General features: G+C 42.7%; 1 protein-coding gene across 1 annotated transcript; it reads left to right on the top strand.

Moving 5' to 3' along the window:
• Window positions 1–455: 455 nt before the first annotated feature.
• Window positions 456–16,768, top strand: LOC117875385 (serotriflin-like). The gene is made up of 8 exons (XM_034766680.1): window positions 456–553; window positions 6,168–6,226; window positions 8,326–8,448; window positions 9,675–9,765; window positions 11,005–11,150; window positions 11,898–11,992; window positions 14,281–14,369; window positions 16,140–16,768. The coding sequence occupies exons 2-8, from the start codon at window positions 6,170–6,172 to the stop codon at window positions 16,265–16,267; spliced, it is 729 nt and encodes a 242-aa protein (XP_034622571.1). The 5' UTR covers window positions 456–553; window positions 6,168–6,169; the 3' UTR covers window positions 16,268–16,768.
• The last annotated feature ends 475 nt before the right edge of the window (window positions 16,769–17,243 follow it).

The following is a 17,243-nucleotide window of genomic DNA, read 5'->3' as shown; positions in this document are numbered from 1 at the left end:
AAAAACAGGCTCCAATAAGAAACTGCAGAACTGGAATTAATTTGCAAACTGGACACCATCAAATTAGGCCTGAATAAAGACTGGGAGTGGATGGGTCACTACAAGAAATAAAAAAAACACAACCTAATTTCCCCATGCTAATTTGCCCCTACTGTTACTCACACTTTCTTGTTAACTGTTTGAAATGAGTCACTCTGATTACCACTACAAAAGTGATTTTTCATCCTGTTGATAATATCCCACTTTAATAGATTTCTCTCGACCCCCCCCACCGGGGTCCATGCATCTGATAAAGTGGGTTTTAGCCCATGAAAGCTTATGCCGAAATAAAGTTGTTAGTCTCTAAGGTGCTACAAGTACTCCTCGCTGTTTTTGCTGATACAGACTCACATGGCTACCACTCTGAAACCTATGCTGATATTGTAATTTTTTTAAAACCACGTGTTTATAAAACAGGAAGTAGGTGTGCTATATATACACACCTCTAGAGTGGAGATAACTTCAAACACTTACAGCCCTTCCAAAGATACAGAAAGACTCAGGCTGGAGAAAGGTAACAAATTATTTTTTTTACAGAAATTATATTGGAGAAAATACTTATTCAGCACTGTCTCACAATGGCTATTTTATTCAAAATCTAAATAGTACCAAAATGTCTTTACTTTTAATTGTATAATTTTAATGTACTAATCCCACTGGGAAACTATACTAATAAATAATATTGTCTGTCTATATTATTCTGATCTAAATTGCACTGGTGTAAATAAGAAATGACTCCCCTAAAATCAATTGAGTTAATCTGATTCCCACCATTGTAATTTAGATCCAAATGTGGCCCATCATCTCAAGGCATTTTCCATGCAAGGATCTTAAAGCACTTTGCACAGTGGGTATCTATTATCCCACTTTGCAAATGGTTAAACTCAGTCACTGAAAGACTGATTCTTCTCTCTCTTACATTGATTTTATGCTGTGTAATTTCCGTGGAATTACCCCCGATTTAAACCAGGGTATCTGAGCACAGGTTTTTCTTCTCTAGAGAGACTAAACAACTTGCCCAAGGTCTCATGCATACAGTTTATTAGACTGTATATTAAATATTTAAGTGAAAAACAGGTTAGTTGTATGTTCTTAGTGAATGGGAAAAAAACCCTAAAAGGCATAAATGTAAAACACATAAAAAATAGAAAATAATGTATTACAATGTAAACTGAATAAACAAACCCTACCAATGACTGTTAGTCACAAAATTATCAGAAAATTCCCAGCATTAAAAACAGGTCAGAAAAATTTCTCAGCTAGGAAAAAAAATAGTGTTGGGTTGTAAAAACGCAAATGTATGAATTTGTTTCTAACTTCGTAGTTTAATAGATTTTTTATAATTAGGAATTTTTAATATATGATTACAATTTGCATAAAATGGCTACAATTTTCAAACCTGGGTACCTGATGTTAGAGTTCTAGAACTGGAATTTTCAAGAGAACTTAAGGCTCAGATCCTCCAAGGTGTTTAGGCACCTAACTCTATTGAAATTAATCCCATTTACTTGGTATAAAATTGTATTTGGGAGCACAAATATCTTTTTAAGAATCTACCTTCAGTGCCCAGGTTTCAAAATGTTGGATAATATAGTTTGATCGGGACCTATTTATTAATATGGGTGGGCTTGATTGTCAGATCTTATTGAGTGCAAATGTGTATTCGTATTTTAAGTTTGTGAAACAAACATTTAATTTAATTCTAATGCTAGAAATGTTTTGTATCCCTTGCCATACATTTATCTGGGGAATTTCAAGCACTGTTCACTAATATGTTAGAATGAAGATAATGTGTGTACTTAGCGGGAAATCCAGACAACACCTCTGCACCCAAAGATTTCCCTCCCTCTGCAGGACTCAGACTTCAGCCTGCATTATATGGCAGCTTTGCCACTAGCTTTATTTAGCATAGTCTCAAACCCCTGGTGTGGTTTTCTTATGTAACAAGGCGGGGGGGAACATGGGCTATGCACATGTGAGGGGCGTGGAGCCCTGTTTGGTGCTGTGTGGGCTCTGTGTAGCAAGATACATAGAATATGGAAGGATAGAGCATGCCAAGGCAGAGATTCTGACAGTGGAGCCTCTGGTCCCTCCTCAGCACAGCCAGGCTAAACTAGAGGTGCACGTGGTAAAGTAGCCTCCATAAGCGTACCATTGGCTGGTAGGGAAAGGGACAACGTTTCCCCAGTGCCTAGATCCAGGCTACTCGGTGTGGGCGCTGGGCAGATAATGGAACATCTTCTCATTGCTACAAAATGTGACCATACCCTGCTTGCCTCACCCACACGAACTGAGCCTTTGACTTCAGTGTAGCTACTTCTGCAAATGCAGCAAGCAGAGCTTGTCCTGTGAGCAGACTTTAATATTAGAAATGCACTTTAAACCAAAATCATTTAAAACCTTTGCCTCCCACTTGGTCTGGCATTTTCCATGCTACGGGTAATGATATCACTCATGCCTGCAATGCAGGGAACTGTAACCATCATACTGATTGTCCTGTTGGTCACATCATGAAACTGTAGAATGGGAAACAGAGAGTCCTGAGCAGCTGGACTTCAATCTTAGCAGGTTACAGGACTCTCCGTTCCCATTTAAAAGCTATTTATTGGTAATTCCTCTGCAGAAGTTAAGTATCAGAGGGGTAGCCATGTTAGTCTGAATCTGTAAAAAGCAACAGAGGGTCCTGTGGCACCTTTGAGACTAACAGAAGTATTGGGAGCATAAGCTTTCGTGGGTAAGAACCTCACTTCTTCAGATGCAAGTCTGAAGAAGTGAGGTTCTTACCCACGAAAGCTTATGCTCCCAATACTTCTGTTAGTCTCAAAGGTGCCACAGGACCCTCTGATGCTTTCTGCAGAAGTTGGAATCCTTTGTCACATCATAATCATTCACTGCAGCAATTATAGATTCCTAGCAGGTCAGATCAGAAGAGATCCTTATCATCTGTCCTGATCTCCTGTATATCACAGGCCATAGAATTTCACCCAGTTTCCCCTGCATTGCATCCAATAGCTTGTGTTTGACTAAAGCAGATCTTATGTTTACTTATTAATTTTTATGTTGACTAGTAGCAATTTGTGATCATAGCAATCTGAGGGTGCTTTTCCCACTTGCACTGATGTATCTCCACTGAAGTCAATGGTCTCAACCTAGTTTAAGTGAAAATCGGGCCACAAATATACAGGAAATTTTAGGCTTTAAACAGGAAATGGCTGTCTGATGTATATCAGGATCATATAAATATCAGAGCCTCCTACTCTTGTTTCAAGGAGTAGGAGAATACCAGTTGTCCACTCATTTAAAGTAGATCGTTGCATAACCCATTTTTGCAGTGTAGTGTGTTAACTTGCTGCTAGCAATTTGCCAGACTGCAGCAGCAGAACTCAGTTCACATCAGGGGGAAAAGTTTCAGCTTTTCCTAATTCTTGCTTCTTACCTGTTATGAACAGGTGTAGTTAATTTATTCATCTGATAGGAATTTACAACTCTGTTTTCTACTTCCTTCTTATGTTTACACATTTAATAGGCATTAGAATTGTTGCGTCCAAGTCAAACAGGATTTCTCAGATCTCTGCCATATTCCTGCCCTACCTAGTTTCTGTGTTTATACAACAGGCTGAAACTAATATTTATTGTTATGTATAATATTGCTCTATGAGCTGAAATTTTCTCTCAATTGGCTTTGTCCTGTGGAAGTCACTTTATCACCCCAAGGGACAATAGTCTGTTTTCATAATCTGGGCACTGTGAGGGCAAGCACCATCTGCTATTTAACTCTCAACATCTGGAGTAATTTTAGCCCATGTATATGTTCTGGTTTCACAGTGACCTTGCACTGAGTTATCTGTTTGAAGTAACCTGGCCTTATGACCCAGTTTCAATCAAGAGTCCCAACAAATACATTGACCGTCTAAAAAAGCAATAGTGCAAAAATAAATTTAAATTAATAGAGATATCCTATCTCCTAGAATGGGAAGGGACCTTGAAAGGTCATCAAGTCCAGCCCCCTGCCTTCACTAGCAGGACCAAGTACTGATTTTGCCCCAGATCCTTAAGTGGCCCCCTCAAGGATTGAGCTCACAATGCTGGGTTTAGCAGGCCAATGCTCAAACCACTGAGCTATCCCTCCCTCCATTATGTATGTATGTATTATACAAATACACAGAGGGAATCATCCCTCCATCTGACAGTGAATAGAGCTTTGTTAAATCCTGCAGAAACACTTCTGTGAATATTCACTCCAATTCTGGTCACAACAGAAAACAAAAAACTAACAAGCACACGGACACATGCACATTTGGTTTTAGCACCATAGTGCAGAAGTTATCAACCCCAAACCCAACTTCCTGGAAAAGTCTGAACAGCTGCTCTGCAGGAGCCATGGGGAAACCTGGCATCTCCAAGGAGTCAGCTGGTGTGAAAAAACAGATTAGTGAGGCTATGTTTCCTAACTTGGTAACCTCTACTACTCATGACACCTGCATTCAGGGTATCCCTACTCAGTATGAGGAATATATTTTTAATGTGTGAATGTAGCAGGGCTGATCAAATCTAGGAGATGATGGGATATTAAGAGCTTGATTTTCCTCACACAAGTTTTACTTTTGCATATCTTCACTGACTTCAGTAACATTAGAGTGAGAGCAGAATCAGGCTCATAGAGTCTAGACATAGAAAAAAAGATTCAGTAGGAGTCATCCAGCCAGTCTCCCTGTCAGTGCAAGGGATCAGGGAAAATATCTAGTAATGGGAAGACAAGAAGTGTAGAGACCTGATCTGCTTGCCTGCTTTCTGATATGACACCTTCCTCTCCAACACATGACTAGAGCTATGTGAGAAGTTTTCATGAAAAAAATCATTGACAGAAAATGCAGTTTTCACAAAATCAACATTTTCTGCAGGAAGATATCAGTTGTGCCATAATTTTTTTTTTCAGTCAGGAAAATCAAAGAAGCATTTTGTTTTGAGTCAGGTTGACCCCAATCAAAATATTTTGCTTTGTCAAATTGAATCAAATTGTTTCGTTTCAGGTAAATTCAACATTAATCTATGTCCATTTAAGATGCTGCACTGCCTCATGGCAGTTGTAGTTTGGGTGCCTCATGCACCCATTCTCTTCTGTTGGTTGGGCTCCCTGGCTGGACTACATCTCCCATCATGTATCCCAGTCTCCCCTCTGAACTACCATGGTGCATCATGGGAGGTGTAGTCCAGCCAGGGAGCCCAGTCCATAGAGGAGAATCTGGATGAAACACCCTAGAACTAAAACTTCCATGAGGCATTGCAAAAGCTCAGGTGGACTCAGTTCAATGTTGAAATGAACTAAAATGAAATGTTTCAACATTTCTGATTTTTTTTAACTTTCTGTTCAATAAGAAATGTTGATATTCTAACTTTTCTACCCAATTCAGAGCGGGGAGACGGGAATTCAAAATATCAGAACTTCCCATATAGCAGAAATTCTGGGGGGTGGGAGAGTTTGACCAGCTCTACACCTCACCCACTTCCCTGCTTCTGATTTCTGACTTCAGAATTAGGGAAGGCAAGTCAGCCATGATGGCGTAGGGCCAAACTGGGAAACAGTGGGGAGTTTGAGCAATCAGCAGTAAGGAAGCAATACAGAAAAAAGGCAACTAGCAGAGCAGGAGAAGGGAGTGGAAGAACATTAACAAGGAATGGAGTGCTATGTGTAAATTGGTAGAGGACTGGGTCACCTGTAGGAGTTGATATGGGAGAGGAAGGGCAAGGAACTGAGGACTATTATATCCATCTAAGTGCAGCATGGGTTAAAACAGCACCTCTCTCCTGCACACAGCTGTTCAACACTATGTTTTTTGAGGAGAGCAGTGGTGAGATCCTGATCTACTGCATCACCGAACAAAGGCTCCTTTAATAAAGTGAGGAGAAGACAGGCAGGAAACTGCTGCACATTCAAGTTATTTCAAATAAGAGAAATGGAGACAAAAGAAGATTTTTCTCATTAAAATGTTAGAACCCAAGTTGCCTTCATCCCTAATAACCCCGTCTTGCTCCAGAAATATATTCCATTAACAAAAATGCTGCTTCAGAAAAATGCTGCTCTTTGACAGAAAAGAGGCTAAATTACATGGTGTTTATTTTTTCCCCAGAGATGGGTCTGCTAACTGTGATCATATGCCTTGCTGCACTGCACCAAGCTGTTGGACAGGTATGAATCTTCATTTCTATGCAGAGGAATAGAAACAGGCTGAGTTTTGTACTAAACCACCTCCAAAATAGTTAATTGCCTGGAGTTCCATAAGTACAGATGGTATTTGACCAGTACCCATTACTTCAGCATGTACTCTAAGCATCTCCACATTTTTCCCTTCAAAGAATCCACCCTTATTTATTTAAATACTTTCTACAGCTAAGGTCTGCTTCTCCTCTCACATTAGTCTTATACTGGTGTAATTCCACTGAGTTCTAATGGAATTATATCTAATTTAAACTGGTGCAAGCAAGAGGAGAATCAAACTTTGTCAGTATAGAAATGCTGGTGCTGTAGTGCTTTCACCAGGAACCACTATTTTCTGGAACTCCTTCCTAGCACTTTGCCATCCTAATGGAAACAAGCAGGAAAGCAGGTAGTTTACTGCTGGCTGCTTCTAAAGGCACTGCTTGTTCACAGAGGACAGACACTTCATTGCTATTCACATACAGAGCACCTTCATTTATCTGAATCTCACCTATTCAAAACTCCCTGTTGTCCATGTCCCCTGACACGTCCTCTGACACCTATTAATAACATTGGAAATTTCCACAATGATCTGAAACATCATTTGCATGCATTCAGCATCCTCCTGATACTCAACTCCAATTCTATTTTGTTCAATAAAACTGTTTTCTAATCATAGATTAAACTAAAATGCAGGCCACAATGGGCTCCATAACAAACTGGGTTCATTCATTGCTCTTTTGTTAACTACACTGTCCCCTCAGGAATAGAATACTTTTTTTGCCCCCTTTAAAACGGTTTTCTTTCTTTGAAACTGATGTAGACAGTTGCACACAGGATCTCCATTGACATCAGCATTACAGAGCAAATCTCTGATTGCTCTGATCTCAATGCTGTATACTAAATACTGTACAGTAGAGATTAGAATTAAGGGTCCCATTTTGGGACATTTCAATTCAAAAACGTGTAATGTTCCAGTTTTCCAACATCTTATAAAATTATATTTCTGATCCTTCTCCCTATTAGTTGTGAGCCATACCCTTCTCTTCACTGTGATACTGACAACAAACCTTTCCCTGGCAGGACATGAGTCGGTTTCACTCTAAAGCCATTTAACTTAAATGCCAGGAATCCACTGAGTGCTGATCCAGATGTGAGCTTTTCCAAAGTAGGGAAGTGTTTGGGCCCCAGCATCTTGTTCAGCCCAGTCTAGAAACAGAGGCTAGTTGCAAAGTTTGATATTGGATCCACATCTGTGCTTTCCAAACATTCAGGGATGTTTGGATCTGGGGATGCAGTTCAGGCCCATCTATGCATTCCCAAAGCCAGCTCTGGGATCAAGAGGGTCAGTTAAGGAGAAAAGGGAATTCACCAGCAGGTGAAAACAAAATGGGTCACCACTGACTGGTGAAGTAGAAGGGGAGGGATCAGCAAGATAGGGATCACCACTGACTGGTGAAGTAGAAGGAGAGGGATCAGCAAGATAGGGACCACTGAAAATAACATGCTAAGGGAATGTGAGGGAAGGTGCTAACTAGTGGGAGTGGCAGACAGAGGTGACTAGATGGATGGTATAGAAGGTATCAGTGGAAAGGAACAGTGTAATGCAGCCGGGGAGCAGGGAGTTGATGAACTGGTTGAATGGAAGGGAAAGTCAGAAAAGCAGGAGGTAGAAGGAGCCAAATATGTGGGCATTAGGATGGACAGTGGGAGGGGGCAGAGTCAGAAGAGATTGACTGGGGCACCAAGAGACAGATAGGGAGTTTGGGAATCTATTGACTGGGGAAGCAGAAGGGAAGGCACTAAATGGAGGAGTGGGGGGCCGAATGCTGAGAGATGGGTTTTCTGCTACTCATTAAAAAGACAGAGGAAGGAGAGTCATTTACTGACAGTGCTCCATAACCCCAGGGGATGCTTCCAAAACCAATGAGAGCCAGTTAAACAGATCCTAAGAACATTATGAGTACAGTATAATCATCAAACAGTAGTTGTTAAAATAGTCAACTGGGATTATAGGTTAATGCATTGAGTGTGGTGGGATTTGGCAAACAAAAATGAGACAAAACTTTTCCTGTGATTTTTCACTTTAGAAGCCAGCTCTGGGTTTTTCTGCTTTGTCTCGTTTCGATGTGGATAACCAAAAGGTGATCGTCGACAAGCATAATGACCTTCGGCGAGCAGTGAATCCCACTGCCAGAAACATGCTGAAGATGGTAAGCTACAAGGCATTGCTGTTCCTACAGATCTGAAATGTTTCCCATTGTCACAGAGTGGCAAACTTGGCCCTCAGAATCCTTTCCATGATAAGGTGCAGTTTTCCCACTAAGCTGGGGAAGTGTAAAAGAGTGGGAGAGAAGCATGTCCTTATGGTTGGCCATTGGTCTACGCACTGGTAGGCCAGAATCTACTCCTGTAATTGACTTGCAGCAGAGCAGAGGAATTTTTTCAAAACCACTGAAGTGATTTAGGAGCCCACGTGCTATTGAAACCCTACCCTTCACCTCTGTGCCTCAGTTTTCCCATCTACAGAACTGAATTAATAATATTCACCTACCTCCCAGGGTCACTGGTAGGGTGACCGGATGTTCCGTTTTTAAAGGGACACTCCCGGTTTTTGGGACTTTTTCTTATATAGGTGCCTATTACCCCCCACCCCCTGTCCCATTTTTTCACAGTTGCTATCCGGTAATCCTAGTCACTGGGAATCTTACACCAATAATATTTCTCTATTGTGTTGAGTTCTTTGAATGGAAGGAGCTCTAGGAGACAAATTCCAGTTCTTGTGCAGGAATCTAGTACATGGGCTCTGCACCACTTATGTCCCATTTAAGCCCTCAAAATAAGGCCTGAGTGGTGCCTAGGCCTGGAATAGCAGATGCTGTCCCTCCAGGCCCCCTTTGCAGGGATTGCCAGCTCCTGGATCTTTGTGTGCTGAAACTGTGCAAAAAAGGCTTGCCTCAACCTATTTCTAATGTACAATACAGGTTTCATGTCCTTTATGACTGCCAAACCATTCTTAAAGCAGGTTGGAAACTAGTTTACAGACCTTTCCATTGGACTTGGACATTGCTACCATCACAAACCACTGCACTTTCAGGGCTAGGCTCTAAACTATAGAGATTTTGGTTTATTCATTCATGGTGACAAGAGGGTCACCTCTTAGATTGTGGGGCTGAGGAGTTTTCCTCTAAGGGAACAATCTACTTCAAATAGGTAGAAGAAATCTTCAGGACGTTATAACATTCAGCTAATATAAACCAGCCTAGATCCCCAGCTAATATAAACCAGCCTAGATGCAATGACTTCCATGGGGCTATTTTGACTGACACCCACTGAGTAGCCAGGCCATAATCTCCAGATCTGTATTTAGTTCTACATTCACTATTGCGGATTGGTTTTACCAAAAGGTAAATATGATATTTCTCCTTGTTTCCTTAAGGTATGGAATCCTGAAGCTGCGAACAATGCTCAGAGATGGGCAGATCAGTGTAAAATGTCCATCAGTCCTAGCAATGAGAGAGTCGTTAATGGTAAGTGAAGAGTAATTATAAATTATGAGTGATTGAAATAACCATCTGGAGACTTACAGGTACAACCATATTACTGCAAAACTGTTATTTTAGCAGAGCAGGAGCACTGATATAGGACAGGTTGAGATTTCCCTTCCAGATCCATATAGTTAGAGGTCTATAATGCAATAAAGGAAAAAATTCACTTGTGTTGAAACTTGACACACACAATCTCAGCCAGAGAGTGAATGTTTTCTTCACCATGGAAAAAATTGCTTCAAACTTTTTTTTCTTCCCATTTGCCCCCGCCAAAATCCATAGGGGAGAGGAATCCATTAATTCTGTGTGCCGTGTCTTGACTGCTGAGACATGAAGCTCTTTGGGGAAGGGACTGTCTCCTACTAGGTCATTAGAGTGCCCAACACAATTAAACCCTAATCTCTGTTAGGGCCTTTAAATGCTATTGTAATACAAATAATTGGTAAAGTGGGACTTAGAGTGATGCACAAGTTTTGAGTGAGTTTTCTGCACGGGGATGAATTTTACAAACAAAGAAGTTTGCACAGGTGGTATGTACACCATAATCAGTTATTGGAGGGGGGAGACTATTTTAATCTAATATTTAATTGTAGCCTGTTAATCCAAGAACAGGTGGTATCTTTTAACTAGAAATCAGTGTTATTTTTAATCTGCCCTTCTCATCTAGTATTTTAATGAGGTGCTTCTAGTTTAAACAGTCTGTAAATGAATATCTCTGGGCATACAGGGCCTGCTCCAAAGCCTATGGAAGTTAATGGGACTCTTTCTATTGTCTTCATTGGGGTTGGATCAGGTCAATAATTCCCTTCTTAGAGGTACTGGCTTATAGGTACTGCTTTGTTCAGACTGGAAATAAGGTGTACATTTTCAACAGTGAGGTTAATTAACCATTGGGACAATTTACCAAGATTGTGGTGGATTTTCCATCTCTGGAAATTTTTAATCAAGACAAAATGTTTTTTTTTTCCTAAAAGATCTGTTCTAATTCAAACAGGAATTACTGAGGGGAAGTTTTATGGCCTGTGCTATACAGGAGGTCAGACTGGCTGATCACAATGGTCCTTCTGGCCTTGGAATCGATGAATCTCTGATTAGACACAATGCCCAGGGTGGAAATATGGTGGTTAACCTAACTGTAGGGTGCAACTCACATTTCTGCTATTCCTACAGTCTCCCTCCTTGTCCTCACACTGTCTTGAAACGCCTCATTTCTATTTTCAGGTGTCTTCTGTGGTGAAAATATTTTACAGGCAACTTATCCCCAGTCTTGGTCTGATGCAATCCAAACCTGGTATAATCAAGTGTCTAATTTCAAATATGGTACTGGAGCAATCAAAGACAATGCCCCTATTGGTGGCTACACTCAGGTATGGAGATGAATGACAAATTTCCAACAAATGAAATATTGTTTTAGGAAGAAAAGTGATCCCAGTCTGGAAATAAAATCTATGTATGTGAGCACCCATGCGTCCCCATTAAAGTCAATGGAACTGTGTCTGTGTAAATAAGGAAAGTTAGGAGTCTGTACCTCTAGAAACTTATTACTATTATCTGTCATTCCCTGCCTGGTCCAAAGTCCACTGAACTAATTCAGAGTCTTTCCATTTACTTCAAAGGGCATTGGATCAGGTCTTTAATAAGATATATTCCAGCAGAAAATTATGATATTTTGATATTTTTCTTCTTCCCAACATGGGACCAAATGTCAAAGTATCTTAAATTCCTAATAATATACTAAATTGTGGAATGACAATTTCTGGAAAATGTTAATTTGGAAATGTCAAAGCAACACATTTCAAAGCATGGATTAGAAACAAAACATTTCTTTTCTTGTCTGAAAAATCATATAGGTGCTCTACAAAAGATGGTTGGTCACGTGTTTCAGTCTCCTCCTTCTCCCAGCTGCTAAATTGCATTTTTCAAAAAGCTAAATATACAGAAATATTTCCTTGATATTACTTTTCCACGTAAGCAATTGCTACAGTTCCCACAGGGCTGTTATGGGATCATGAACTGAAGAGCTGCTGTTCTGTGAGCTCATGAAGGGGCTCTCAAATAATCCATGATTGAAACGAAGCTTTGCTGATTGAATGAACTTATTTTCATGCCTGCAGGTGGTTTGGTATCATTCTTACCAGATTGGATGTGCAGTTGCCTACTGTCCTCAGAATAAGTGGCAGTACTTTTATGTTTGCCAGTACTGTCCCGCGTACGTACCAATATATATTTCCTTTAAGTTGAAACACTTTGTAAGATGTTTTGAAACCTTCTAGGTAGGGCTGTCAATTAACTGCCGTTAACGTGTGCGATTAATGCACAGCACAATTAACGTGTTAATTTTTTTAATGCGCGTTAATCGCAAACCCTCTGGGCAGGAGGGCAGCATGAGTTGCTCGGAAGAACCTGTCTGGTCAGGTGCAGTAACACAAGGTGCCACCAGAGGGTGGGAGGAGAAGAGGCTACAGAAAGTAATGTAGGTCTCATCCCAGCATTTTTAAACTAAAAACAGGACGTCCAGGGGCTCGCCAGAGCCGCCCTCCTCCCCCTTGCAGGGCTCGCCCGAGCCACCCTCCCCTTGCCTCCTGGGGCTGGGGCTAACTCCCCCCAACTCTGTGCCACCCACATCTGGGGCTGAGCTCCATGCTGTCTGCAGCTGGGGCTGCCCCCCTCGAGCTCCGCACTGCCTATGGTGGGGTCTCCCCCTCCCATTCCTGTGCCACCCACATCTGGGGCTGCCCCTCTCGAGCTCCGCACTGCCCATGGCAGGGTCTCCCCCTCCCAGCCCTGTGCTGCCCACAGCTGGGGCTGACCCCTCCCCCACATGCCGCCCAGGGCTGGGACTGACCACCATCCCGAGCTCAGGGGCTGACCCCCACCCCAAGCCCTGTGCTGCCCGCAGCTCAGGCAGAACCCTCCCCCAGCTCTGCACTGCTCATGGCTGGGGCTCAATCCCCCCTCCCCCCAGCTGAGGCTAATCCCACCCTCGAGCTCCGTGCCTCCCCCGGCTGAGGCGGATTCCCCCCTCCCCATCTCTGCGCTGCCCAGGGGTCAGTTCTGAAGCCAGCACTGCCTGCCAGCAGCAAATTTCTCTGCTTGCCCACTGGCAGGCAGTGATGCCTTCAGATGACCCCTCGGCACTGCCACCTCTCTCTGCTCTGCCGCGCCGCCAGGACAAATGCCCAGTTTTGGCGAAGAAGTAGGGACGTCTGGGACAGAGCTGAAAAGGGGGTCTGTGCTGGCCAAAACAGGATGTATCGTCACCCTAGCCAGCCCGGGCCTATTGTTCCTGGCCAGCCCCTCACCCCCAGGACCAACCCCCAGCATCATGCCCCAATGCCAGGGCGGCTCTATGTATTTTGCTGCCCCAAGCACGGCAGTGAGGCAGCCTTCGGTGGCACTCCTGCGTGAGGTCCGCTGGTAACGCGGATTTGGCGGCATGCCTGCAGGAGGTCTGCCGGTCCCGCGCCTTCGGCGTACCCGCCGCCGAATTGCCGCCGAAGCCGCGGGACCAGAGGACCTCCCGCAGGCATGCCGCTGAAGGCAGCCTGACTGCCGCCCTCACGGCGACTGGCAAGCTGCCCCCCGCGGCTTGCCACCCCAGGCACGCGCTTGGTGCGCTGGTGCCTGGAGCCGCCCCCGCCCATTGGCCCTAGCCGGCTGTTCGCTCTGGGAGCACCCCATAGAGAACGTGGGCCTGGCAAGCTCAGCCTCCCTGCACCAGCCTCTCCTCCCCTGCAGTATGATGAGTCCCTGAGGTAAAATCCACCCTCCCTTGCCAGCAAGGGCTCACTCAGCTGAAGGGAGCCCACCTAGCTCAGTAAAAGGAGTTGAGCCCAGTACCAGAAACCACCCTTCCAGAAGCAGCAGCACAACACCTCCCTCCCCCTCCTCCTGCACAAGTTATTGCTTGCTCCTCCCCATTGTCACCCCCTGTCCTCCCAGACCCTCCTCCTGCACAAGTTATTGCTTACTTCCCCCTGCTTTTGATTTAGTTGTAAATGAATATTCAGAGGGAGAAGGGGGTATTTTAGTATTTGTACACCTCCAATACTGACCTACCTCAAAGGGGTGCTGTAAGGGTTATTTCATTCCTGCCCACAACATATTTGGAGGTCTTTGAATGGAAGGTGCAGAGGATTAATTGTAAAAAGCAACAGAGGGTCCTGTGGCACCTTTAAGACTAACAGAAGTACTGGGAGCATAAGCTTTCGTGGGTAAGAACCTCACTTCTTCAGATGCAAGAGGATTAATTGTGTTACTGTATATTCTATACAAGGACCAAATTATTATATTGCATTATAAAATATTATAACCACAGAAATGTGTCTTTCTTTCCTTTCAAATAGAACATCTTATATCCAAAGCATAATTTGAACTAAAACAGGATTGTTTAGGAGCAGATTTCACACACAATCTATGGAATTAGTTCTAAATTATACAGTATGTTAACTTTATTTTAAAGGGATATATGATGTTTGGGTTGCTTTTTAATTTCAGAGGAAATAATGCGGCAAACTTAGCTAAACCGTACAAACAGGGACCAGCGTGTGGCGATTGCCCTAATGCCTGCGACCGAGGACTCTGCAGTAAGTTAATGGCTTTTTGTTCTTTCCAAATCTTCCCTGAAGAAATAAATACAAATGCTAGATTATCTTGGATAATAATGAAGGTTAAGATTTTGTCACAGTTATTTTTAATAAACGACACAGACAGGTCACAGGCAACAAACAAAAATTACGGGAGCCTGTGACCTGTCTGTGACTTTACTAAAAATAACCCGGGGGGCAGAGCTAGGTAGGAGGGAAGAATGACAGCTGGAGTCCCATGGGGGAGACTGACAGGCCAAGACCCACAACCATGGGGGAGACAGCCCTGGCTCCAGTGGCCACAGCCTCCTGAGCTGGTGGCAGCTGTGGGGCAAGGGCACACAGTCCCAGCTCCAACCACAGGCACACAGCCCTAGCTGCAGCTACGGGGGGGAGAAAGTCTCACGGCCCAGGGAAGCCACGAGAGGGGGTGCATGGCCCAGGCTGCAGCCCGCACCGCAAACCGTACAATAAAACCCTCTGGCATCTCTCAAACTATATAAGTAGCTATTTTGGACAATATTTAATAAATAAGAGTCCCTTTAAAACAGCCATGGGTAAAGTAAATCCCATCAGCTCTGTCCTAGCACTAGACATACATCAGTGGGCTATGTAATCTAGGTAGTGCTAGCAGTGCCCTCTGTTGGAGACCTCAGTACTCTATATTAAGTATTCAAGCTAAAGATTTTCAGCCCTATACACTTAGGGACACACAAACCCAATACACACACAAGCTGGTGGGTTACACATATGCATAGAGCTCTGCATATGCATTGGAGCTTTGCAGGCCGCAATTAAGTGTGAACAAAAGTGTGTATATGGTTAAGTGTGCAAATAGTTTTGCCTTTCAGTTTGCATTCACCCCCCCTCCCACTTCAGTCTCTGAAACTGAGAAAAATAATAATTCTCTACTTCACTGTACTTTGTTGTGGACCTTAATCTATTAAAGTTTAAAGAACACAGATCTTCAGAGGAAAGGTTCTTATTATTATACCAACAACAATTTGTGTTCAGAACAATAAATGCCTAACAAAAATGAAAATAGACCATCCTATTCTTGGTACAACATTACAGTTCAGTCCTTTTGTATCTCCACTAACTTCAGTTGATTTGTACCATGGTTGATTTTGGCTTGTTACACTGTATGATATGGCTGATCTTCTGTTTCAAAGTGATATTCAGTAAATGCCAGTGACTAATACCTACCCTGGCCTAAGCACAACTTTGATTCTACTTTCACTTACATCAGTGTAACTCCGCTGCAGCTAGTTTAATGGAGCTCAGAAGGAGGCCCACCAGGTTATTGAGGGTACAAAAACAGAGAGGCAAACAAGACTACATAGGTTTATGAAGACAATGGATTGAAAAATACATTTTGAAAGGGAAAAGTTAACTGATCAAGGCTGGCATTAAGCTGATTCCCCCGATTCCCCTAAGAGGGCCCCGCGCCTAAAAATTAATTTTTAATTTTTTTTTACATACCCAGCAGCGAGCGGGGAGGGGGGGTCTGCTCTGGGGCTTCGGGGGCATTTCGGCGGCAGGGGGGAAGGTCCACTCTGGGTCGTCAGCAGCATTTCGGCAGCGGGGGGGTCCTTTGGTGCCGTGGAAGACCCGGAGCGGACCCCCCCTGCCACTGAAGTGCCATCGAAGCCCCAGACCACCGCCGGGTATTAGAATTGGCCCCCGCCATTCATAGAGCCAGCCCTGTAACTGATTTAGGACTGACTTATCCCTTTATCATCTAACTGTTTACCATTTGGTTTATTTCAGCCAACCCTTGCAAGTATATGGATAAATACACAAACTGTGGCACCTTAAAAGAGCTCTTTGGCTGTAGTCATTCTATGGTGAAGGAAAATTGTCCAGCTTCCTGCAAATGCACCACTGAAATAAAATAATATCCTGCTATCCATCACTTTCTCTTCCTTGAGATTGTTTTATTTGATAGAGAAAAGAACCCAGGATAAAACAAAAACAAAACCATTCCCAATATTTTCATAACCGCTTCAATACTGGATAAAACAATGATTAAGTTGTGCTCTGCATTATGTGTTAGCTGTCCTGAATATTGTTCTGTAATTGAAACTATTTCCATAATGACTTTAGATTATTCAAAAATCTTATTTTAGCGATCAATGAGCATAGGTCTATTCCAGGAGTGGGTGGGTGAGGTTCTGTGGCCTGCAATGTGCATAATGATGGGTCCCTTCTGGTCTTAAAGTCTATAGGAGTCTACTTCAAAGCATGGAACTCCCGCTGAATTTTATTCTTAAACAGGAAATGGAGTCATAATCTACTTGACTATTTTTTTTGTATTGCACATTAAATTTCAGTTGATTTGCCGCTGACTTTTTCTGTGATTATAAAATGAATGTAATCCTGCTAAATAAAAGCATTAACTCCATCATTGCAAAGTAATTCTTGCCTGTAATTCTTTGCCACTGTGCATGTAATATTCCACAAAGAATTTATGCCAAAGAATACTTTCAATTAAGCTTTACTTATTCAAATTACCTCTCCTTCATAACAGCAACTGATTCACCGAAAATATTATGTGAAGTCATTGAAAAAGTAGCAAACAGGACAAATACATGTATTACTCGTATACATTTAATTATAATAATGATCAGACATCAATGTTTCATGTTCTTCAGGCACCTCCTAACTATATTGTAGTTGATCATTAGATGGGGATAGTGTTACACCTGAGCAATGGTTACAAACCTACACATGGGTATTAAACACATTGTATTAAAGTATGAAGTATTCCAAATTTTTTATATCGGGTATCATTGAAGGTCTGATGTCTGATACGCAGGGTGTGTTGCAGTGCAGTGCTTTGTATTTTGATGAGAGAGTAGTGTACAGTAAAAT

The sequence above is a fragment of the Trachemys scripta genome, chromosome 3 (genome assembly GCF_013100865.1).
Source record: "Trachemys scripta elegans isolate TJP31775 chromosome 3, CAS_Tse_1.0, whole genome shotgun sequence".
NCBI classification, from domain to species: Eukaryota; Metazoa; Chordata; order Testudines; family Emydidae; genus Trachemys; species Trachemys scripta.
This window is presented reverse-complemented; position numbering and strand designations above follow the sequence as displayed.